Source organism: Aptenodytes forsteri, unplaced genomic scaffold, assembly GCF_000699145.1.
Source record: "Aptenodytes forsteri isolate BGI_AS27 unplaced genomic scaffold, ASM69914v1 Scaffold166, whole genome shotgun sequence".
Classification (NCBI taxonomy): domain Eukaryota; kingdom Metazoa; phylum Chordata; class Aves; order Sphenisciformes; family Spheniscidae; genus Aptenodytes; species Aptenodytes forsteri.
This window is the reverse complement of record NW_008796110.1, coordinates 1146355-1171906: the sequence shown is the minus strand read 5'-3', so window position 1 is coordinate 1171906 and position 25552 is coordinate 1146355. Positions and strand designations below refer to the sequence as shown.

The following is a 25552-nucleotide window of genomic DNA, read 5'->3' as shown; positions in this document are numbered from 1 at the left end:
TGGGTTATGAAAATGTATTCCTTCTGAATATTTGATTTACAGCAATGTTAATAGAAATTGAATAAGAAGGTCTCTCTCTCTGTCTTGTTAGAAAAAGTTCTAGATGAGTTTTTTCCAGTATCCAGTTTAGGCATGAAAGTAAGGAAACAGGTTTCCCTAGGTTCATATTATAGCTGTTAGAGAACGAGGAGCTCCTCAAAGGGCAATTCAAAGAAGCTGAACCAAGATGCTTTATTATACTGTGCGTGGGTACAAGCTCCATGCATTGGATGTATAAAGAGTATGGAGGAGTCATCTGGCTAATTTGAATGTGTGAAGTTGCATGGACTCTTGCTTTTCCCCTTACTTTGGTATACAAGTCCCTCTTACCTGCATATGCAAATTATTTTAGTAAAAGGTTTGTTTTCATACTGATGCAACTGATGTGAGACATAGATGGACTATTAACAGTTTTAACAACTTTAAGACTAAATATTTTCTGTTGATACTAGGCATTCACAAGTGGGCTGAGAAAGTATCTTCAATATTACCGAGCCTGTGTTTTGTCAACACCTCCAGCTTTAAGTCTTCTAACAATCAGCTTTCTCTTCAGAAAATTAGGTCGTCAGTTGAGGTAAGAGAATAATATTAAATATTTAAGCTTTTCATAGCAGAAAAAATGCAAACTATTTCTTCATGTACACTAAAAGAGGCAATATTACATGGGCATTGTTACATAGTCTTTCAGTATTTTTCCTCTATTTTAACAGAAAGATTTCTTTATATCCTGAAGATTCTAGGGAAGACATGTAAGGTCTTTATATTCAGCTTCTTTGTTATCCCTGTTATCATTCAGCTGATACAGTAGGCTTGTTGTATGATATGCAACTTTAGCAAAGTTCACCACTGTGATCTCAGATACTTCTGGTTGAAATTGTTACATACGTTTTAATATTGTTTTTTAGGTATTTAGCTGAACTTTGTGGCATAGGAACAACAGCGCTGGGGATCAGTGGTGGAGCTGGTGCTTCATTTCCTACGGTGATAATTAATTTGATGTTTTTATGTTTGGTTTGGGTTACAATGTTAATATTCTTCAAAATTAGGTAGGATTTTAGATAAAATATTTAGTGTTGGTCTCTCTGCTACCAAAGATATGACCTTGGACCTCCAGTTAGAATGCCATGATCCTTTGTCCAGATATTTCAAAATTTGGAATTTTGTCCTAAAGTAAAAAAAGGACCCAAAATAAGCCTTAGAGTGCATTTCATTTCATTCTAAAGGAGATGTTTGTAGCAAGTCAAATGAACCCAACTCTAAACATACCTGTTTCCCTCCAGTGACTATAAAGTGAGCCTGAGGTAACTAGCTCAGATAAAGTGATCTTAACTGCAGATAGCTAGAGGAAGTGAGATGAATCCTGCCTTCTGTGTCTAGTGAAACATGTAAAGCTGTGTATTTATGAGTCTTTTGTTATTAAAGTTGTAGTGAAGTTTGTTGCCTAATATTAGAATATATTTCAATTTTTTAGGGTGTTAAATTGCTTTCATATCTGTACAAAGAGGCTCTCAACAACTGTAGCAATGAGCATTATCCAGTTCTTCTGTCTTTGTTGAAGACGAGCTGTGAACCATACACAAGGTACGTCCATACTGTTCTCTGCATAATTGTGTTTAAGAGCAGTTCTGAATTGCTGATCTGGTGAGTAACTCGGCTAATTTAACAACGGCTTTTAACATTTTCAGAGAAAATATACGATGTGGCTGTATCTGCAAAATACATATTAAAATTAATTCATTTTGCTGAATCCTTCTTTCCCTCTCTTTTCCAGCTCAGTAACAACATAAGGGTTTTATGTGTGACTAGATTAGTAAATAAATACATGTAAATAAGACTTCTTGCTGCTGGTCCTGGAAATTCATACTGGAATATGGGACTTGGATAAACGTCTGGTTTTTTTCTTCTCATACCTGTAGTAAAATCCTGAAACTAGCAACTAACAGGTTTCTCTTGGTGTTGCACAAACTGGGAAAGTTCATGCTTATTTCTGCTGTCTTTTTTTTGTAGGCTTTTCAGTAAGCAAAAATTAAAAACAAAAAAAAATAATCTGTTGTTCATTAAGTAGGTGTAACTAACTAACAATAGGAAGTAGCATTCCTTGGATTGCAACAGTTTTGTTAAGCAGTGCACATCAATTTAGAAATTGTTAGTTTATAGACTTCTGAAGAGACGCTAAATTTTTTTAAATAGCTATTTATAGGGATTATAGGTGTAGTCCATCATCAGTTTACAATGATGCGTAATAGATGTAATGATACTAAAAAGAGAAAACCAAAATCTGTCAAAATGCTCTAAATTTAAGATTCCTCCCATGGCCACCCCTCTTGGTTTTTCTTCCTTCTACATAAAATGTTCTTCGGAGAAATTTAATTTCAGATTAATTTCAGAAGACTCATTGAAATATCTTCACAGCTCCTGCCCTGCAAATTATAGAAGGTAGTCAGATTTCTGAAATACCAAGGGCAGGATGTCATGGCATCACAAGGAACCTAAAAAATATGAAAGTGTGCTTACTTGTATAGGATACTTACAGCATTGATGTTTCAATAGAGATCTGCACCAAATTTAGGAGTCAATCACATACGATCAGGGCTGCTGTGGAAGGAGGCCTCCATTATCTGCAGAAAGTGTTATCCCACTCATTTATTAATCTGAAAGAAATTAAATTATAGAAGTTGTTGCTCAAATAAATCATAGAAACATCAGAGTTAACACTTTAACTTTTTACTTACAACCTTAAAATGAAACGGTGGTTCCTGTGCTAAATGCTTCCTGTTTGTTACGCTGACCCAACGTCTAGAAACAGTGTTAGTATTGCAACTAGTAAGAAAAGAAAAGATTAGCTTCAAGGTGCTCCGAGCCTTTTTATCTGTAGCTTCAGATAATTGTATTTTTTTATTTCTTCAAAAGTTTGGTTTCACACAGAGGAAATACGAAAAAGCATGAATAAATATTCCAAAATAGTAGTTCTCATTATTGCATGTATATTAAAAATGTCTCTAGGTCTGGGGAAAAAGTGCTTGGTATTGCATCTTTGTTTTATACCCTTTCAGTTTCTTCCTGCTAAAGTTACCTCTCTTTAAAATAAATCCTTCCTGCTTCTCTCTCTCTATGCTTTTGATGTGCTGCAAAGATTTCTAGAAATTTTTGATATATACTTAATACATTAATATACAGAAATAAAAAGATTGTTTTAATTAAGGCAATGTTCTTTCATCTTAACTAATTATCACTGACATTTTCTATATAAAGATGGTTTCTTCTAAGAAAAACGTAGAGACGCAATCCTGTGTGTATCTTTAAATACCAGTGTGACAGCACTTAATTGCTGTTTTTTATCCTGCCTATAGCTTGTGTGTTTTGATGTTTTAAAGAATATACTTACTGTTTGGTTATAATAAAGTTGAGAAGGTGAGAGGATTGATTCTCAATATTGTACAATTACATTTTTTCTAGATTTATCTATGATTGGGTATACAGTGGTGTATTCAGAGATGTTTATGGAGAATTTATGATCCAGGTGAATGAGGATTATCTTTGTTTCAGAGGTACAGTATGTATATGGAGCATTTCTAATTTATATAATTTGTGCTGTTAATTAAATAATTAAAAATATATACTTTCATCTTTTTGTTTGATATGTAGATAAACATTACTGGACTCATGGTTATGTTTTGATTTCAAAAGAAGTAGAAGATTGTGTCCCTGTATTTCTTAAACATATTGCTAATGACGTATACATATGTGGGAAAACCATAAACTTGCTGAAATTGTGCTGTCCTAGGGTAAGTTTTGGTTTGGTGCCTTCCTATTATATTGGGAGAATCATGTCTCTTTAGAGCAAGTTTCTAGGTTTTCAGCACGTTTGCTCCTTTATTGAAAACTGGTATTGCACAAGTAGGATGTTGATTCATGAAAGGCAACTACTTGCTCTCAGATGCTTGTGAGCTGATTATCCACTCTACTTGCTAACACCTCACTGTGTTAGCACCTCACTGTAGACGTATAAATTTTTAACAGCATCAAATTAATTGTATCCAATGCATGTGCTATATTTCTTACTGTCCTTGGTACTGAAAGCAGAAATGTTTCAGGCTTCCAAGCAAGTGCCTTCCATTTTTCACACCACTCACACTACTGTTTTTTGGTTTAAAGATGCCTCACTTACCAGGTCTTGACTCAGTTCTGCATAGCTCTTGTATTTCAGCTCTATCAATACATTTCCAAGAAGTGCTTAAATAGTTCTGTTTATTCATATTTTGCAGAACGAGTCTTGTCCTTGATAAGAAAAACATGTTAAACTCTTTTGTGTCTTCCCTCTTCTCTATATATTTCTCACAGTGAAACAGCCACAGAGGTGTCTAAACTCTATAGGCACTCTTTCCCAACTAACTAGTATTCTCTTTCTTTTTAAGATGTGAGCTGCTCAGTCTTTTCAGAGCTGAGCAGCTCGGTATCGGGCATAAGCCTAATATCTCAAGTGAGATGACCCTCTGCTAGTTCTCCTGAGTCTGCTCTGATAAGCATTCTTAAACCATGACTCAGGTGTGCCAGTAGTACTGGGCTTTTTATAAAACAGCCATCATTTCCATTATAAATTACAGTTTTATCAGTCACTAACACAGTATCTTAACAGGTAGAACATTCCCCCAGGATGTGCGGCAGTCAGGTTCAATCATCTTCCATCTGTCTGAGAGTGACAGTCACATTTCATCCCTTTCCATGATAACACCCTAAACAGCTGGCTCTTCCCTTTTGCTTAGGCTAACACAGCCCCAGGAGCACAGCTCTGGGCATCCCGTCTTCTGGCTTTTAACAGTAGACTGGGGAATCCAGTGTGAGCATGCTTGTGCATGCTTTTTTTTTTTTTTAAATCTCACTTACCTGTTTTCTGCACTGAGTAGAACAGCTTCAGAGATGTAGGAATGTTGAGGTGGAGCAGAAAGACCTAAGGTACTTAGCTTAGAGAATAGGTACTCTGTCATGTTCACTGGCCATATTTTTGAGAGTTATGTCTTGTGTAGAGCTCTCTACTGTAGGTGTGTGTTAGTTATTTTCCAGACAGTTCCTATTAAGTGGGGATCTGTGGGGGATATAAGTGAACAAAACCTACCTTTTGATACGAGAGGTGTCTTCAGCGCTGAGTTATTCAGGCTCAGTTAATTTGGATATTCAGAAAAGCAAAATTTTAGGCATTTAGAACATGACTAGTATAAATGTATGTATCAGATTTTAGATTCTTGTACAGTTCACATTGAAAGAGGGGACCCTGAGAATTTGACCTGTGATCCAAGTTCTGGGACGTTATACCTCTGTCTCCTACTTTGAATGATATAAATGCTAAAACCGATGATATTAATAAAAATTTTAGATCCTGTGTGGAGGCTTGTTTCAGTATCTTGAAGCATCGCGAAGTTAAAAAATAAATAACATGAGTTCATAATCTAACATTTTACATTTTTAAAAATTTATTCAAAAGGAAATTTCTCATTTTTCAGCATTATATATGTTGGTCAGATATACCTGTTCCCCGGATTTCAGTTATTTTTTCGCTTGAGGAGCTGAAAGAAATAGAGAGAGATTGTGCAGTGTATGTAGGTCGAATGGAAAGAATTGCCCGATACAGTTCCATAAGCAAGGAGGAAAAGGTAAATTAATAAAAGAATAAAGATGTTAATGTTGGGATTTTTTTTTTAATACTGATTTTTCATTTTTGTTATAACTTCGACAGAATTTGTATTTACGGTCAAAATTTCTTCGTTGGTCAATTGCTATTTGAATTGTTATCGCAGCAAATAAACTTATGTAAAATAGCTTTTAAAAGTATAGGTGGTGTGTTGTCATTTGTTGGCATTTTCATATGTTAAATGAGTTTTGGACTTTCATCTTAGTTCTTTGCAGCAGCAGATTTGCCCTACTACTGAAAAGTACTGAAAAGATTGTTAGGTTCTAATTTAACAAACGTGACAAGCTAATTAATAACCAGATAAGATTCTCTTTGTAATTTGCATAGCTAATTGTTTTTTCAGAATTCTTTTAGTTATAAAGAGACTTCTGTCTTCCAGATACCATCAATATAGTGTATATATCAGATGGATTTGGTTTGTCGTAAGGTCTGGAGTATTAACTTTCAATATTAGTTTATAGACTTTTCATTTAATTAATTGCTTTATTCATATTTCTGTACTGTAATCATAGATTAATAACCATTATGAAGTGTGCACCTGTCTTTGCAACAGTGTATTTTCAAGTCTAAAATAATAGAAAAAATTCCCACCTGTATTTTTGTTTGTTTGGGTTTTTTTTAGGATTTGCGCATGGAAATTGCCAAACAAGAATTAATTGTTCATGCTCGAGAAACTGCTAGCAAAGTACTAAAAGCCATTAATGGTAAGTTGCGGTCATGTTTCATGTGTTTTCTAGTGGGTTTGTTAATGTAAACTAGCAGTATCTTTATTTTAATACAGATCGACAAATATCAGAACGAATGGCTTTGGATGCAAAGAAACGGGAACAGTTTCAGAAACTGAAAGAGCAATTTGCAAAAGACCAAGAGGTATTTCTCTGTGTGTTTCTAAAGGCCAACTGTATTCCTTAGGCAAATAATTGAAATGATATCTTGATTTATTGTACTGAAGTTGAATGAATAGCTCATGGGGTACAAATAAGAACTTCTTGCAGATGTGTGCGTTACAGCTGGTATTGAGAGTAGCTTTTAAAAGTGTTAAATATTTATGCAGCGTCGCCTTGCAATAAAGCAAGAGGAGATTGATGATGATTTCAGCTATGCCCGAGAACTCAGAGAGAGAGAAAAAAGACTGAAAGCTTTAGAAGAAGAACTGGAAAAAAAGGCAAGGTAAATGTATCTGAGTAGTCTCCCAAAGCTTTGACACTCCAAAACCATCATAAAGACCTCAGGAAAAATTATTGTCTATTAAAATTTATGGTACTAGCAGTTCCCAGACATTGCTGTACAAGGGTAATGTTTGCAGTTAGAAGATGCATGTAAGGATTTTTGGTAATCTATGAGCAATTTTGTGATTTAGGAATGGTTAGTGGCCCAGAAATCTGGGACCCACTGATTTCTGCCAACCCTATGCAGTCTGGTTTTGGTTATGATCAGAATTTCAGGAAAAAATTTAACTATGTCTTACAATTAAAAGCTGAGCCCACAGCAAAAATGGTCATGTCTATGTCAAAGCAGAAGTAAAAAGCAGATGGAGGAGTTAGATTGATAATTATTTGAATTGCTCTTGTTGTGCATCTAGTTGTATTTCACTTTCTTCTGTTATATCTAAAAATACTTAAGATAAATGAGCAACCTACTAAGAATAGTTAGAGAAATACATACTGACTAAGAATACAGTCCTGTTTTCTCCACCTGTTTATTCTCTGTGATTGAAGCCTCTGGCTGCTACTTTTAAAAAATTGCTTCTCAGTTCTGAAGTGCTAAAAGGTCTTATTCTTTAGAAGGGAAGATGAAAATCGGTATGCAAAAATCTGTAACTTAGCTTTATTTTTACCTTCATTTAGGCAGGAATTAATTGACCATTATAGCAAACTTTCTGATGATGCAGCCCGTAGGGAGCAAAGAGCATTATGGAAAATCCAGCGACACAAGTTGGAAACAGCCCGTCTTAAGTTTCTATTAGAAGATCAAAAACGCATCGAGGTATATTCTGAAAAGATTTAAGATGTAATTTAGAAAATTCGGTACTTGGTACTTAAAGACTTCTGGTTTTGTCATTTTTACTTATAGGAAATGCTTGAAAAACTTCCAGATGGAAACTACAGGAGAAAATTAGATATTATTCCTTATAAACAGTGCCAGCTGGCTTCAGACAAAAACCCTGTTGTGAGAGATCCACATTCACAGGTGAGTTTATTTTCTTACATAAACTCCAGGTTGCTCTTCCAAGTTTCCCTCAAGGGAGTTCATTTCATGGTTCATTTCAGTTCAGTAAACACAAGGTTCACTATAACAGCAGGGTGAGTAGTTATCACATTATTTATAGTACATCTGAAAAATTGGAAAATTTTAAATCTTACGTGTAATAAAGTGGCGCCCTAATAAGTGGCAAAGTGGAAAGTGGCGCCCTAAATAAGTGGCTTGATTATGTGACTAGCTATACAGTGTAATAATTATTTCTTTATTAGGTGTCTTCTTTGAAACCTCTGCATTCTAATGAGACAGTTGGCAGAAAAGAATCTGAGCCTGGACTGGAATATGCTACTTCTGCTGACAAAGCACTGCCCATGCCAGAGCCGACAAATAATAATGCTAATCAGCATTTTCAGCCTAAAGCAGCAGGATCTGAAAGCAGTCTTCAAAGTTCAGAGAAAGCATGCAGTCCTCTATACAGTGCTGATTCCTTGCCTGAATCCAATGTGAATATAGAAGATTTCTTATCAAAGCCACAAGATGAACAACCTGTTGCCATTAGCATACAAGGATCTTTGCTAGATGAAGCATTCCGAAATATTAACTCGGATCTTTCTGAGACTTCTCAAGTAAGTGAAAATCAGCCTGTCCTGAGAGGAGCATTGGAAGGAGAAGACAATGCACCATTGCATCAGCAAAACGAGTATGATTTTAATACGGTTCTCAGACCATCTGCAGCTTGGCAGGGACATGTTAGAGTTGGAGAAAATGTATTTGATGTGGAGTACAGAAGGCCTCGGTGGAATATTCATGGACATGCCTCTGATGCCAACATTAGAGTGGGAGAATATGTACCTCAGGTGGACACTTACCAGCCACATTCAAGTCCTTATGGGCATTCTTCAGATTCTCATATAGAAATCAGCAGCTATACTTCTGAAGTTGAATCTAGCCGACCCCGGTGGAATATTCATGGGCATGTTTCTGAAGCTCATATTAAAATTGGGGAATATGCTTCAGAGGTAGAGCCCTCAAGGCTTAGGTGGAACACTCATGGACATGCTTCAGAAGCCAATATTAAGGTTGGAGGGTATGTGTCAAATGTAGCTCCTACGAGGCCTCGATGGAACGTCCATGGTCATGCATCTGATGCCAATATCAAGATTGGTGAAAACGTGTCAGAGGTGGTCTCAGCTAGACCTCGCTGGAACATCCATGGGCATGCTTCACAGTCTCACATCAAAATTGGAGAACTGGTTTCAGATACAGAGCCTTTGAAATCTCGTTGGAGCCCGTTTGGTCACGCATCCCAGTCAAGCATCCAAATAGGGAAGTGGGCCCCATCGACAGAAAATGATCCAATACCTCATCGTAAAACCATTTCAGGTCCTTCATCTGACTCCACAGTTCAGACAGTTCTGTACAGTGAAGAATTATCTCCTGCTGAAGGGAGCAGAAAGGAAGCAAAAATGTCACAAGTTAAGGAAAAGACTTTACCACAGTCGCAGTCATCTGACAGCGTTCCAGTCTTTCCTGATGCTAATGTTAAAGATGACAAAAAAGAAAATATAATGGAAGAGAAACAAGAAGGTAAAATAAAATTAAGTTTATTCAGCATTTGTTTAAGGGCTCATGAAAGTAACTGTAAATGTTTATGGTCAAAATGGGTACTTATTACTTAATTCCTTGCATAACTTTTTGGACACTGTTAGAATTCAGAGGAAAGAATTTGAGCTTAGCCTTGTCTCCTATATACAAGAAACAGAGCATTAAAAAAATTCTAGTCTGAAATTTCGTGAAACAGGACCTCGTGTGATCTGAAGTAGAGAACACACATTAAACTGCCTGGGTGGGACTATGGGGAGGGACTGTTATTGGGGTGGTTGTTTCTGTGATAGTCCATAGAGAAATTTTGCAGAACTTCGGGAGCAGATCTGAAGTATGAACTAAGTATTATAAGCAGGTCTAAGTAAATGCTGTCTTTAATTTACTTGTAATTACAGTAATTGCAAATGTGGTCAACAAGGACCCTTCCCCAGATTCCTCACAGAGCTTACAGGTAAGAAACAAAGTAGTTGTCGAGAAGACTTCCTTTTCCTTCGAAGGATTAAACGCACTGGTAGTTAAGGTAATAAGTTTCTGTCCTAATCTAGTAATCACTGTCATACCATATTGTTTTTACAAGTTAGAAAAGTACAGGTGAGTAAGCTCTTTTATTTTCAGTTGGAACAACTAGTCAATTACCTGTAAGAACACATTAAGCGTGTGTAGACAAAGCCAACATCTCTCATAAAATTTGTCCATTTTTTTGTTTTAGGCAGAAGAAACTGAAAAAGCAATTCCACAAGATACTGTGCCTCGAGAAACCTTATTTTCTGAAGCTAATGCTCCCAAGACTAAGGAGGAGGAAGGGGGAGAGGAAAATACATGGAAGAAAGAACAAGCTTATTTGAAATCCTTATCGGATCAGTATTGTATTGAAAAGTATCAAGATAGTTACGATTTGATGTGTGAGTAGAACTGTTGGAACAGTAGGTCAATAGAAGATGTCGTAAACTTGAGCAAGAAAGCTGAGTGCCAGATACCTGAATTACCAGTAAATTACCAGGGCGAAATACCTGAATTACCAATAAATTACCAATATTATGAACTGCAGTAGCCAAACAATTTGCTTCTAGGCACAAAGATGAGAAATACCTGTCGACACATTATGATTTTCTAACCTAGAAGGATTTGTGGAGTTTAATAGAAACAGATTATCAAATTTCTTAAATATAATAACTTACAATGTTTATATATTTTTAAATTTAGCAGAACTACCAGTTTCTCATCTCTTGCATCATGTCATACCAAGATCGTACACTTTTCCTGTGGATCCTATGGTACAGTCAGCAACAGATGAAACGGCTGTACAGCTGAGTGAGCTCTTATCTCTGCCAGTGCTGATGAAACGTTCTATTACTGCTCCACTTGTGTCTCAGTGAGTATTTGTTAGAAATAGTGAATCTATAATTTAGCAATTAATGTCGTGTTCTTTATTAGTTCTTTTTCAAGACAAGAGCTGAACATAGATCTGGTCTCTTAAATTTTCTCTTTGCTCCCAGAAGTGGTTCAGTGGATGGTCCATTACTAACTAAAAAGTTCAGATTTACATTATAGATAGTAACATAAACTTATATGTTTATGTGTAAATCAAAAATTTGAAGGTCTATTTGAAATACAAGGGCTTGGAGGGAAGTGTTTGCTCTCAGACTCATGGATTATGCAGCAGTGGTTTTGACACTGTTGGTTTCCTTGTTCTTTTAAAAAGAAGGTGTATTATTTATAATGTTTGTGCTAGTTTTTATTTGGCAGACGGAAGATAAGAGGAAAAAAAAGAAAAATCTTTTGATTACGTGAAAGCTCATTCATATTGATCAGCATATATTTTACGTTTCTATGGGAACTCCAGCTTCAAGGCTGTTTTGAAGTTTAATAGAAGCTGTTCTTGCTATTATTGGAATATATAGGGAAACCACATATATGTTGGACCATTTTATTAGTATATCTAATACTTTTCTTTTAAAGAAAAGTTTTTGTTATTATGTACAAGATTAGCTTCTGTCATGAAAACAGTTATTCACAGATGTGTTGAAATGCTTCCTGTTTTGGAACCTACTTTCTTGTAAGTTTGGATTTCCATTTACTAACTCTGAGTATGCTATACTCAAAGGTTGGTGCAATGTAGAAAGATGTATCTAACTTAGTTTTAAACATCCAGATTGGCTACCAGAACGATCTGTATACAGATTCATGTATTCAGCAAAGCAAAGTAAGCGAGCCTGAGTTGTGTGCTGCCAGAATTAGCCTATTCCTGATATGCAAGTTAAATTATTTAAAGGTAGCTTGAATACCTACACAATACTGCAAACTGTAGTATAGACCTGCCCTCAATATCTAGTGTCAGAGCTTTACCAATTAGGATACTCTTCTCAGGGATTTAAGTCTTTCTTAATCTGTTTGTGTAGGTGACAGAGAGGAGAGAGCAAGGAGAGAGGGCTATTGATAAAATGTTGCTCCAGGCCCAGCAGCATGTTCTAAAGATTGTTATATGTAGCCAGTCTTAAAATACTACCACAGTACTGTTCAAAACCCAGTCAACTGAAGTGGTAGGTTTTAATTCTGGTTTATTCTGGATGAAGATTTTTTTGTCTCTTTTTTTTTTTGCTTATGTGAATATCATCCTGTCTTGGATATCAGAGTTAAATACTGGAGCATTAATCTGATGTAGCCACAGCTGAATGTTAACAGTAAGGAAGGAGTTGCTTGTAAGAATAATACCTTTTCTGTGTTTTTATTCTTAGTGTTTCTCTTGTGAACAAAGCAATAGTTGATTACTACTTTGTGGAACTGAATGTAGAGAAGCATTTTGAAGCACTGAGACACTTTTTGTTAATGGAAGATGGGGAGTTTGCTCAGTCGCTCAGTGACCTGTTGTTTGAGAAGGTATTTGCTTTGTTGTCTTAACCCTTGTTTTTGGGTTATCTGCTTTAGCTTGACACCTCTGGATTAATTTGGATGGGAATGAGGGAATGGTGTGAATTAGAATCCTGGCTTGTGCTGTTTTCCTCTTTTGTGCCGCGTCAAGAAGTCTTGTAGCAAGGAACTCTGTTAATGTTGTAAGGACTGAGGCAAAAGGAGGTCTTTGCTCGGAAGGGATGCCCATGCCCAAGGAAGTCCCGAGGAAGAGAGTAATATTTCCTGCTGCTAATCCCAGCAATAGAGAGAGTACAAGGATTTGGCAAGGATAATAATTTCAAACTTTGACAGAGCAGCAGTCATGGAAGGGTATTTCACTCTTTCCAGTGAAAACTGCTGCACTATTGCTCTGTCCCCTCCCATCTGCTGGCAGCAAGGCTGGAAGAGCCTGTTGCCATTTGCTAAAATCCAGTGGAAAGGCCTGTGTTGCAAAATGCCTACTCTTACCTCAGATATCCTATAGAGCAGAGGGGAGGGCGTCTGAAGAGAGTGCTGGGCCCTCTGATGAGAGTATTTTCATGACTTACCCCTGTGTTTGTGGGGAAGACAGCAGGGTAGGAGGGGATAGCCTGGGTTAATACAGCTGGTTGCCAGTGGAGATACGTGGCTGTAGGATAGTTAATGCATTTCTCTGAATCCTAAGAATGCTTTAGACCCAACTAGGGAAAGCACTTGGGGATTTATACTCGATGAATGGCTTTATTTGTAAACTTCTGAGGGTGCTGAGTTAATGAGATAGGCAGATTGGAGTCAGATAGATAACACCAGTCCTGTCGCTGGCTTTCTGCCCCACTAAAGCCTGTATTCCCTGCAGTAGGGATGCGTAGCAGCTCCTGAACCACAGCAGACTGCAGTCCAAAATAAATCAGTACAGGTATGAGATTACCTTCATGCTGTGAACAGCGAATAGTTCGGAAGTTGCTTCTTATGCTAATTATGCATCCCTGCGGCAGAAGTAGAAACTTCCAATCAGAATGGTGGAGCAAGGCAGGATAGTCACCACTTTACCATTCTGCTGTTATTCACCTGTATTCAGGAGCCGAGACTCTTTATTAATACTGTGTAATTAGGATTTTTTTTTTTTTACCCCTAGCTTGGATCAGGACAAACACCTGGTGAATTGCTGAATCCACTGGTTCTTAATTCTATCCTAAATAAAGCATTACAGTACAGTCTTCATGGTGACACCCAGCTTGCTTCCAATCTTTCTTTTGCCCTCAAGTACCTTCCAGAAGTGTTCAAGCCCAATGCGCCTGATGCTCTGAGTTGCTTAGAGCTAAGGTACAAGGTAAGAAAGCATGGAGAAAGGTAGTAGTACTGCAATTATATTTATGTACATGGTTCTTATGTACCATGGTAGAGTGAATATGTTCTTAATAATGGAATATCTTTAAGAATGGAGTCAAAAAATTGTATAATGGAAATTACAGGATTTACCTAGCCTGACCATTGCATTACATTATTAAAATACATATATTGATTTGTATGTCCCTGAAATACTTGTATCTGAAATATTCTTATAATTTCTAACACAAAAATGTAGTATGATCAGCACTGTTATTTGTTTTAGGTTGACTGGCCTCTGAACATTGTCATTACTGAGAGCTGCATGAATAAATACAACAAGATCTTCTCCTTTTTGCTTCAGCTGAAGCACATGGTGTGGACTCTCAAGGATGTTTGGTTTCACTTAAAACGCACTGGTAAGTATAATGAGTGAACTAGAGAGCGTCCTGTTTAAAATGTCTTTAGCACCCTGTGCTAGACAATTGCTTATAAACAGTCATGTCAAGCTTCAAAAGCCACAATTTTTTAAAGAAACTTCCTTGGCATTTTAAACAGACTCTACTAACAGAAACCTTCATTCCTTTAAAAATCCTGATTTTAGACAGTCTCTGTGGGTGCTGATGATAATATATTTCTGTTTTTATTTTCAGCTTTAGTGAGTCACGCATCAAATTCTGTTCAGTTTCGACAGCTCCAGCTGTATAAACATGAAATGCAGCATTTTGTGAAAGTTATTCAAGGTTACATTGCTAATCAGATTCTTCATGTTACATGGTGTGAATTTGGAAACAAACTGTCTTCTGTAGGCAACCTGGAAGAAATTCACAGAACACATGCTGAATACCTCAACAAAGCAATCTTCAGGCAAGCTACTATACTTAGTTTTGCTTCAAGTATTTAAGTTAATGGAGCTGCCAGTCTAGCCTAACGTATTTGTGCGAAAGTGACTTCTACCTGACATACTAAGTAGTCTTTATGTATGAAAGTATTCTTATGTAGGGGAAACAAACTTCATGGCACGTTACAAGGTCCGTACTTTGATGCTTTTCCTCAGCTACCTATCCTCTCCATTTCCCCAGACTCCTTGGAGTTGCTTCCAGCTCCTGTTCACCCTGCCTCTGCAAGCTTCAAGTCCACTCAGGACAGCTCTAACCTGAAGACTAAGGGCACGCTTGCCACAGTTCTGTTTTTCTTTCACCCCATCCTTGTCGTAGCCTTTGTAAATGAATGCTGTTTCATTCAGCATGAGTAGTGTGCACAAGTAAGCCTAGCTCAAGGATTGTAAAATGCTTCTTCTATACATTATATATGCCTTTAATATATGTGCAGGACATTATATATGCAAATGCGGGACTGGACTTGGAAGGAACAAATGTGACCTGATGCCTCTGTCCAGATTTATGAGCAGTGCAAGAGACATCTATCTTTTAGGAATCACAAGCTTTTAGCCCTTTGGTTACTGTATATGAGGCAGAAGGATGGTGTGAATGAGAGGAGCTAGGGTTTATTTGGTTTCTTCTTAAAGAGTATACACTGGAATCATAAAGTGGGGAGGCGGCGGGAGAAGAGATGATAACAGAAATTACAAACAAGAGAAGAAATCTGTCCTTTCATGTCTGTCTTTTTCAGAAAAAACTTGGCTAAAGCTGCTGTTTCAATACCAGGTCATGGGATGAGAAGGGATTAAAGTTTAAGGAAACTCAGAGCATGATAGTATTTTTAAATGTTATTTCTTTTGCAAATGCAGATGTCATTCTAGAAATCAGATACACCAATGCAAATACCAGTTTCTTGGAAGTGCAAAGAAATTATGTTAGGTTTAGGCACCTTTTTTAAAATCACCATCACAGTTGGCTGCAGTCTTGTGGATTTTTTTTTTAAAGCTATTAAAGAGGAGACCTAAAAGATTGTCACCCCTTCGTATTTTTCTTCCTACAACCATAAATTATGTCAACTACATTTCTAAAGTTGTTTTTGTTCTGTTAGGGGTCTGTTGACGGAGAAGGCAGCCCCTGTGATGAACATTATACATAGCATCTTCAGCCTCATTTTGAAGTTCCGCAGCCAGCTGATCTCTCAGTCATGGAGCTTCGACGCAGGGAAGCAAATGGCTGTTCATCCCAACTTTGGTCTGATGCAGCAGTCATACAATACCTTCAAGTATTACTCCCACTTCTTATTCAAAGGTAAGAAATTGCATAAATTCTAGATAGAAGAAAAAAATCAACTGACAACTGAAAAAATTACAAAGGGGTTTTGGAAGTAGAACGTAAAAGTAGGAAGATGTGTGTACTTAGCATGTGTTAGAAAATGTAATTCCCAAATTAAAACTGCATTATTGTGGTTTGCAAAGAAAGATCTGCATATCCATCAGTTAAAATGTCCACACAAGAAATCTAACAGATATCCCAAAACTGACCATAAGTTTTTGCTAATTTGCAAGATAAGTAGTTGGTATTTAGCTCTATATATGTGCTTACATTTTTCTTTTCTCTGGAATTGAGTTCTGGAACTTTTTATTGGCCGCAATGAGAGATAGTTAGATACCACTGAGAAGTAATTTTAGATATATCTGTATTAGTTGAGTATTACCATTGTTACGAGATTTGAAAATTCTGATTCCCATGTTGGACTAAAGCTCAGAGAGCCTCCTAACACTAGTTGGAGCTTATATCTAGTGCTCCAGGCAAGTGTTTTTCAACTGCACAGATCATTTGCCAAATGTTCTTTCCTTTAACATGATAAAATTTCTTCTCACTGTCAGCTTAGCCTATAATGTGAAGAAATGGTTGATCTGTCTTTCCTCTCCATTTCTCTTTCAGATCTTGCTTGTGTTTTAAGTAGAAGTTACTTATCCTTCCCCTGAGTACAAAGGTGGTTCATGGGGTTTGGGTTTTTTTTAGAAATCCCTTAATTCCTGAAGGAAGTGCAACTGTTTTCCTTAGATCTATTTTTCTAGAATATTTTCTAGTCAGACTATATTCTTCAGGAAATGAGCTGCCCTTTTTATTCTTTAAGGGTGTCCAAAAATGGTGTCAAAGGACCAAAACCAGATATTTCAGGATGAGTTAGAATGGCTGCTTCCAAATACTACAGGAAGTCAGAACACCTCTGGGAGCCACCTAAGCCCATACTACGAGATCTATGGTTGCTTCATGGACAGAGATTAATAGACCATTCCGTAAGGAAATTTGCTGAGTGACCTAGTTCTTTACACCCTCCTTATTAAGCACTACAAAACAAATGTGTGCTTGTTCATCTACACTTGTTCCTTCAGTCACCATGTATTGTAAAATGCTCTCTTTCACAATGGGTTGATCCAGAATCCATTGAAAGCCAATACAAAGTAGTCTGGACTTCAATGGCTTTGGCTCAGGCCCTAACTTCTAACTATACACTTTCCTTTCTTCCTTGCATGTTACTGCTGCTTGCTAATTCCCTTTATACTAGTGCATGGGATGTTTATGAGCTTAGGGAGTTTCTATTGCCTTTTTTCCTTTGTTACTAAGGATGTTTAGAGCAGTCGGTTTGTTCATTCATAGAGCGTGAGGGGTTTGTCCCAGGAATTTCTCTTTGTTTTTTCTTTCTCACAATGGACTTTGCTCAAGAAAACTTCAGCAGAGCTGCTTCTTTCAGAGAGGTCACCAGAGGACCTAAACATGCTTCCTGGTCAGTTGACATTATGATAAGAACATACCATCTTATTGTGAGCTCAGCTTGAGAAAGCATTTCTTTATTAGAATAATACAGCTTCACTTAGAACTGACACGTAATCCTTCTCTTCCATCTTATTTGAAATACGTTTATAATTCCAGAAAGAGATACTAGACCTTTCTTATGCAAAAATAGACATTTATTTCCATTGTTTTCAGATTTCTGCATTAGGCTTTTTCTTTTTTTTTTTAACTAAAATGCACAGATACTCTCAAGGCTGACTTTAGAATATTAATCTTAGTTGAAATTTACTTCATTTTTTGTTTGTTTTTCTTCCAGTGGTAACAAAGCTTGTAAATAGAGGATACCAACCACATTTGGAGGACTTTCTACTGCGAATCAACTTTAATAACTACTACAAGGATAACTAACTGAACTCTATAGAGTAAGGGTCACTGAGAGCATGGTAAAACAGAAACAGATTAACCTATATGCTTATGACACAGAAGCTTATGCAAATGCCATGCAAGAGGCATTTTTCTTCAGTGAAATAACCTGCCATCTATTAGCTTGAAGAATATAACCACCCCATACAGAGAATGCTTCTTAAAATCCACCACACCTACCAGTTGCTTGATCTGCTGAGAATTGATGTTGTCATTATTGCAAAGATAGAAAAGCTGAGTGCCTGATCTGAACAGGGGAGTACAAAACTGTATATCTGTGAATGTGTAAATGTTGTATTTTCAGTGTTGTGAATTTCCTCTGATGTAAATATATGTATGCAAAATAAATTAACAGATACTTTCTAAAACTGTTGAGAGATATAATTCAGACAGACATAAATACCTATTTATTTGTTGTGTTTTATTTTCAAATTGATATTAATTCTCAATCTAAACGTAACTAATTTCTTCAAGGCTATTAGTCACAGTGGAAGAGGGTATGGTAAAAACACCTTGCAGTAAGGAGATCTGCTAGGAGATAGAGTATTTGACTAGTCAAGCACTTGGTAATTATTGGATCACTTGTGCCAAACTTAGTTTCCTTATGCCTGATGTAAGCTATACACCTTATTTTGTGGTGATTATGTAAAACGGCTAAAACAGAAATTCAGCATCACTAAAGTGAAACAAAGCTCTGATTCCAAATATATTGACTACTGCTTTCAGCTGCAGGATCGCATTTTCAATTTGCTAATGGTTTTCCTTCTTGATATTTTCTTTTTTTTCCTTTCTATATTGTGAAAAGAGACAACTGAACTTTTAACTTCATGGTATGAAGATGTTGTAGAGAGACAGTCTGCTTCTTTGAAATTTTCAGCTTTGCAATGTGTTGATTTTGAGATCCTGAAGTTGCTTAAAATGTGGATGTATTCCACAGGAGCTCATTGTCTGATTAATGGCCACTTACTTAAAAGTACAGACACAGCTAACGTATTACCAGTACTGTGGAATATTGAATATGATTATTTTCTGATGATGTGTAGGTAGTTTTATGTTTGGTTTTTTTCTGAAATAGAAATTAAGCATTAGAGTCAGAATATACCAACTGTAAAGTTGATCTGAATGTTTCTGCTCCTGCTCTGGTACCAAACTCAGTATAAAAATGTGGTAATGCACAGTTGTAATGCACATCTTCTATGCCATTTCTTTATCTGTGCCGTATTTAATTAACTATCTTCCCTCCGTTCTACAGAATAGGAGATTGAAAGAGCAAGTGGCTTGCAGATTGAGCTATTCTGTTGCCTGGGCAGGTGGAGAGCTGTTTGTCTGACTTGCTCTTCAGGAATTTACAAGGCCAGGTGTGTATGTGCAAGCTTGCCTTCTGTTGCAGACTGATGCCTTGTCCTGATGCACGACTCCCCACTAGAGAGCAGCCACGCAGCTTCTGCAGGCAGCAAGTAGCTTATGTTTGGGACCTTGGAGCTCGGCACTACAGTGTAACTGTAGAAAGACAAAGTTTAGCTTTCCCATGAACCCAGTGTAACTCCTGGAGGAAGGCCACGCTGCCTACCTGCAGTCAGCTCTCCGAAACGCCTGCAGTGCCTTAGATGGCCATTGACATAGGCAGCAAAGAGAGGGTAGAAAGAGGGAAGAGAGAAAAAGTGATTCAGAGCACCTAAATTAAACTCCTGGTACCATTATACAGGAGGAGCAGCCTTCTCTCCATTGACTTCTAAAGGAGTCCTATATGATGAAGGAAAAGGATAGGAAGATTAGCAATAGCTAAAAATCAGAGACTTCTCAAATGCAAGCCGCGAGTCCTGCTTATCATCATCCCACTGCATGTTAACGCAAGATTCCCTTGTACAGTGTGATAAGACTAGCCTGCCATTGCTACATCTGTAGCATACTTCATCCCTCCTGTTGGTGAAAGATACACTAAACTGCCATAAAACAAATAGTTTCTCTTAAATTTAATCATCTGAAGTGCTTTATTTTTTCCTAATCCCCTGTACTCTTGCCATCTTCATACTTCTAATTTTCAAACATTTATAATGATACTGGTTTTTTGGGGGGAGTTGGATTAGACAACCTCCAGAGATCCATTCCAACCTCAGCTATTCAGCTTAAATGCTGCTGCTTGAATTTGTTTGCCTCACACTCCCTGTCCTCGCACTCAGCTCTGTAGTGCTGATCAGTTAACCAAATTCATCCTTTTTGATGTACCTTGTGAAAAATCTAGCAGCAAAGTTAGGACTTTAGGTGCAGTCTTGCAGTGATGAACTGCTTCCTTACAGACAAAAGTCTTTAGAAAAAAAATGAGAGCAAAGTATGGAAATGAAAAAACCCTCCCCCCCATTTTTATTGCTGAGCATGATGTTATATGGCATGGAATAGCGCTTTGGCCAGTTCATGTTAGCTGTGTTCTCGCCTACCCCCTGGGCAGGGGCAGAGTGAGAGGAAGAGACAGCCTTGACACTGTGCAAGCACCCTTCAGGAACAGCCAAAACACTGCTGTGTTATCAGCCCGGTTTAGCTGCAAATCCAAAACACAACCCCACCATACAGGCTGCTATGAAGAAAGTTAACTCCATCCTGTCCAGACACTGCACAAAGTAAAATTAATTTTGATTTGGAAAATACTGCTTGTTTAGAAAGGGCAGTTAGGAAATACCAAAAATGACCTCAAACTAGGAAAACTAATGTGTACTTTCAACTTTGTGGTGTTATATGAGCACTTCAGTATAGAAGTGGTTGTAGTAGCTCCCTGCTTTTCTGCACAGTAAAACTTTTGAGTGCAGTAGACTGAAAGTCATCCAGAAACATCTACAAATCAGAATTTTGATCCACACCTTGGCACTGGTAACTCCTAATTAAAGGCAGAAGGGTGAAGGACTCACAGCCAGCTCAGCTGCCAGTGTATGGGGTCTGTCAGAGGCAGCTGAAGGGCATTCCCTCCTTGACCTCCTTTTGCCCTGGCTTCATAGTCATTGATGAGGGGATCTGCTATCTCTACTTCTGGGGAAGAGTTAAAGGTGGATGGATCACCTTTTTTTTTTTTGGCTTTGGCTGGAGAAAACAGGGGAGAAGCCAGCTTACAAAACAGGAGTGTTACAATGCCAAGTCTTAGTGCTGAATTTGTTAACTCACAAAAAGAGCATTTCAGATACGAGGTTTCCTGTCCGACAGCCACCGGGGAAGGGCCAGGTGGAAGCACCAACACAGCCAGCCAGCATCCCTGTACAGCTGCTTGGCCCACCATGGCTGAAGAGGTAGAAGCTGCCTATGACTGACCCCCACCACTGCCCACAATGTCAACCCAGGGTCCTTTTCATTTCTGTCCGCAGCTCATGCACCACAACAGGGAGCTGCTTAAGGGATGGAAAACCTGCTCAGTCACCAACCAGGCCTGGGAGCCAGCACAGCTTTGCCGTCATCAGCAAAATCACTTAATCTCTCAGTGCTTCAGGTTCTCCACCTGAAAAATGGTAACATTATTTATCCATCTTTGTAGGACTTTTTTTTTTAAAGAAAAATGAAAGCAAATACTATTTAAATATCAATTTAAACTATCTATTGTTCTACTCTGTATTATTAAAAAGTCAGTTTCTTTTTTCTTAAATCAACTCCAGAATAGAAAACACATGAAATAAGCTTTGTAGGTCAGCTTAGCCCACTAAAACTGTTTCTGCTTATACTTGCACAAAGTATCATTAAATCTGACCTCTGGGTTTACCTGCTGAACACACAGGCTTAGCAAGAGCTCTGCAGTGCTGTGGCACTGTCCTTGCCCAGCCAAAACAGCAGCAGGGAAGGAAAGGAACAGTACAGACTTTCGGATTTTTTGCATGCCTTGGCTACAGAGACAGATTAAGTGCAACTTTTCCCCTTGGGTTTCTGCTCCCCTGTTAATTAGGCAGTTACTGTAAAAACTGAATGATTGTTTATTTATTATGCACAGAAAAAAAGGCAGTCTGTACTCATGTCTGTCTGGAAGTTTATCACTACCCCTCATGTCCTTTGATTTATATGCCATGGTACCTGTCCCACATCACTGGACAGCTGCATCCATCAGTTGTAAGGCTGATCTGGGGGTGGGGGAGAACAGAGGTGCTAAAAGGCCGGGGAAGGGAGGGCAAATGCAGCATTTTTATACAGTTGAGCGCAACCGAGAACTGCCACTGCACAAAAAAACACCCTCCCACTGTAAATGCATGAAGCATAAAGCCAAATGAAAAGAAGATGTAACATAGGTATTGGTTGTATTATTTAGAATATAGCCTTGACTGTGCAATCTTACACTAGATGCGATAGCATCGTGAAACCCTCCTGTTGGGTTTACATCCATTACCCTCAAGTATCGCCTGGCTCTGGAGGGGTAAGTGCAGGTTGTTGCCTCTACCCATCTCATATTGACTCTGGTCAGAGGTAAAGCTGCCCGAGTCCCATCCACCTGTGTAACAGAGCTGGAGGGTCTGTTAAGAAAGGGCCTTGCGCCTGCTTCACATGATCCAGCATAATTGAGCAGAGTGAGTGTGTGGTGGCACATGATCTAATGAAGGGTGCTGTGTGGAAATACACACTCAGATGCGTGAAGCATGGATCTGACAAAGTAAATTCAGGATAACCGAGGCCTTAATTTGCTCTTTCAGTGGACCCTGGAGGTTGCCTCAGCCCTTTGCTTGGATGCACTCCATGTAAAGGAACAAGCAGCAGGTTTGGCTTAAACCCACTTCCACCACAGACAAATAAATTGAAATGCAGAATACCAGAAACAATCCTGTTCAACAGACACTTTGGAGTGCGGAGATTTACCCCAGCTGAAGCATCCTGAGGAGCCATGTGTCTATTTGGGTTGGAAAGCGAGCTACATCAGAGCTGGGTGACACTCTGATACTAACTCAACATTCCTAATTACTCATTACTTTTAGTATTACCTAAAAAGCAAGTAAGTTGGAGAATGCAATGGAAAAAAAAAAAAGATTATAATCTCTCCTTTCTGAATTGACCTAGTCTACAAGCAAACAAATCCCAGTGCATGAGGATCCAGGTGGCCAAGCACAGTACAGATCAAGAGCCATGCAGAACTCCAGCTAACAACCTCCTCTGAACCTGCTCTATCATTAAAGGCCCCAGAGGGCAATCAGCTGCTGCCAGTGTCCCCAGGTGAGATCTTCCAAAAGGTAAGAACACCTGCACTGAAGTGCACTAAGCCAGTCAGCCCCAGAACATTCACAGAATAATATAGGTTGGCCAGGATCTCTGGAAGTCATCTAGTCCAATCCCTGCTTCATGCAGGTCCAACTGGACAAGGCCCTGAGCAGCCTGCTCTAGTGACATTTTGAGGATTACCAAGGATTGAGATGCTACCACCTCTGGGCAACTTGTTTCGAAGTTTGGCTGCCCTTATGGGGGGGGGGAATATCCTTATATCTACTCAATTTCCCATGTTGCAACTCTGTTCATTGCCTCTCATCCTATCACTGCGCCCCCTTGAGAAGAGTCTGCCTCTACCTTCTCTATACTCTCCCAGTAGCTGCTGTAGACAGCAGCAAGGCATTTCTCCTTAGCCTTCTCCTAAGGCTGAAAAAACCCAATTCTCTCTGCCTCTCCTATGCACACCACACATACTCTGTGCTACTCTGCCCAGAACCAGTTTTTGGCTACACCACCACCAAGGCTCAGAACAAGTACACACCACTGCTGATCTGGCTGCCAGTGCAAATATTTCTCCCCTTCAAACACACATTTCTCCTTTCTCTGCCCCCTCCCCACTCCCCCATCAACACCACCAAGGAAAAAGCATAAGCTTTGCTCAAGGAAGCCATAAACAACCAAGTAATCTGTTAAAATAGCTGATGTAATGTTAACAAGGAACTGGTTTTTGTTAAAAGCCAATTGTAGGACTGCATAAGCCCCTTGGCTTTGCCAATAACTAGCTGTGGAGCAAGTGGAGAGTGATCCTCACCAATAAATTGCTTCCCGAGCCTCTGGGCTCTCACAGCTCGAAGGGAAGTCCCCTGTACTCAGACTGCAGGAGTAAGAGGAGGCCCTAAATGCTGTAGAGCCAATTTAAATGCTGTAGAGCCAATTTAAATGCTGTAGAGCCAATTTAAATGCTGTAGAGCCAATTTACAGATTGCTAGATCCTGATACACTATTTCCTCATGTGCAACGGGGCCATATGCCAGGGCATCCATCTCATCCAACATGCTCTATACTAGATGTTTTTCACTCTGAAGAGTCCCATTCTCTACAGTATCACTGAGATCTTTGAAAGAAAATTATCTGCATAAACTACTCAATCCAGTTTAAACAAAATGCATCTTTGCTTTCTACCCAAAGGCCTATTTCTGTAAGCAGAGTTTAAAATCGCATCCTGTATCTGTTGACATCAGGTGGTGGGTTTTATTCTTCCTTACATCACCGGAATTAAAAAAGGTGTCAGCATATAGGTCTTACGGCCAAGTAACTAAGAGGGAGGTTTCTCTTTGAAAAAGGTGAGGGTCCTTACCTTGCTCCAAGCATACTACCAAAATCGCTGGCGAGGCAGGAGACCATACCTGCGATAATTCACTCCTCAGAAAACACTGCAAAAATACCAAGTGAGGTTTCTCTGATATCCCCTGGCCATCTGATGTTAACACAGAGCAAATACTTCTAAAGAAGTGAAGTCTGCTGAACAGTATGGTTAACAGCAAAAGTCTTTCAGGAAATATGCATGAACAAGAATATTAAAAGTGCATTTTTTATTTTTTTAATAAAAGAATCAAAGAAAGCCGTAGCACTTGTTTGGGGAAAAAAAAATCCCAGCCCCAACATGCAAAACATTCCAGTGTGAGAGCTGACAGTAAAACATTCGGCAATTGTAGATTTACAAGCTCATGAAGCAGACTTATGGTGAAATCTTAGGAAGTCATGAGAGGAGTCCCACTACCACGTGAGACTATCCAGAGACCCATCTCCAAGAGCTTCTCATTTCAGTTTTATAATCTGGGTGCCACTTGCTTTTATGCAAGGGTAGTTCAGGCTGTATAGCCACAGACTAAGTCTAATCAAGCGTTTCCACAGAAAGCTGTTGATGTGAAGAGTCACCAAGTCATTTTCAGCACAAGTCCATGGCTTTTATGCAAGCAGAATATTTCACCAATAAGAAATACTATTTTCAGGTTTACCTATTGCAAATACAAGCTGTAAAAATCAAGACGCAATTTATGATTCAAGTATTTAGACTCCCAAATGTTATAAGCTGTATTCCCTTCTCTCTGAAGAACCGAGCTAAGAGACAATGTTCTTACCTGCACGAAATTTGCTCTAGTTGTCCTGAACCACCTCCTACTTCCATACTGCTCCAGGAACACGAACAGAAGAAACTCACTATCATCAGAGCTGAAACTCACTATCATCAGAGCTGAAACTCACTATCATCAGAGCTGAAACTCACTATCATCAGAGCTGAAACTCACTATCCGCCTTTTGAAATGAGGGTGCTAGAAGAGCACAAGCATTCCACTTGGCTTCTGATCATCGCTCTTCTTCAAATACAAAGCATCGATATTATTGCATGCACTGAGAAACTGAGCAGTTGAATGTCAGCGTGGTTAGACTATGTGAATACCCTCTTAGTATTTCTACCAGTTGGTGAACATACTGCATCTATTACAGATATAACTTTACTGAGTGGCACACCAAAGCAGCCACACCAAAGGTCTGCATTCATAATTTC

At 38.5% G+C, this 25552-nt stretch overlaps 1 protein-coding gene across 1 annotated transcript in view; it reads left to right on the top strand.

Annotated features, from left to right (window-relative positions):
- Positions 1 to 18194, top strand: part of TUBGCP6 (tubulin gamma complex associated protein 6) — a 48821-nt gene extending 30627 nt beyond the window's left edge. Inside the window, 21 exon segments of the mRNA XM_009286778.2 lie at positions 492 to 613; positions 945 to 1020; positions 1511 to 1620; positions 3496 to 3587; positions 3685 to 3824; positions 5538 to 5687; positions 6348 to 6429; positions 6507 to 6595; positions 6780 to 6895; positions 7573 to 7711; positions 7799 to 7915; positions 8197 to 9511; positions 9925 to 9980; positions 10239 to 10431; positions 10733 to 10901; positions 12265 to 12406; positions 13533 to 13727; positions 14010 to 14142; positions 14377 to 14590; positions 15713 to 15912; positions 17720 to 18194. Coding sequence (XP_009285053.2) covers positions 492 to 613; positions 945 to 1020; positions 1511 to 1620; positions 3496 to 3587; positions 3685 to 3824; positions 5538 to 5687; positions 6348 to 6429; positions 6507 to 6595; positions 6780 to 6895; positions 7573 to 7711; positions 7799 to 7915; positions 8197 to 9511; positions 9925 to 9980; positions 10239 to 10431; positions 10733 to 10901; positions 12265 to 12406; positions 13533 to 13727; positions 14010 to 14142; positions 14377 to 14590; positions 15713 to 15912; positions 17720 to 17811 — 3942 coding nt within the window. The 3' untranslated portion in view covers positions 17812 to 18194.
- The last annotated feature ends 7358 nt before the right edge of the window (positions 18195 to 25552 follow it).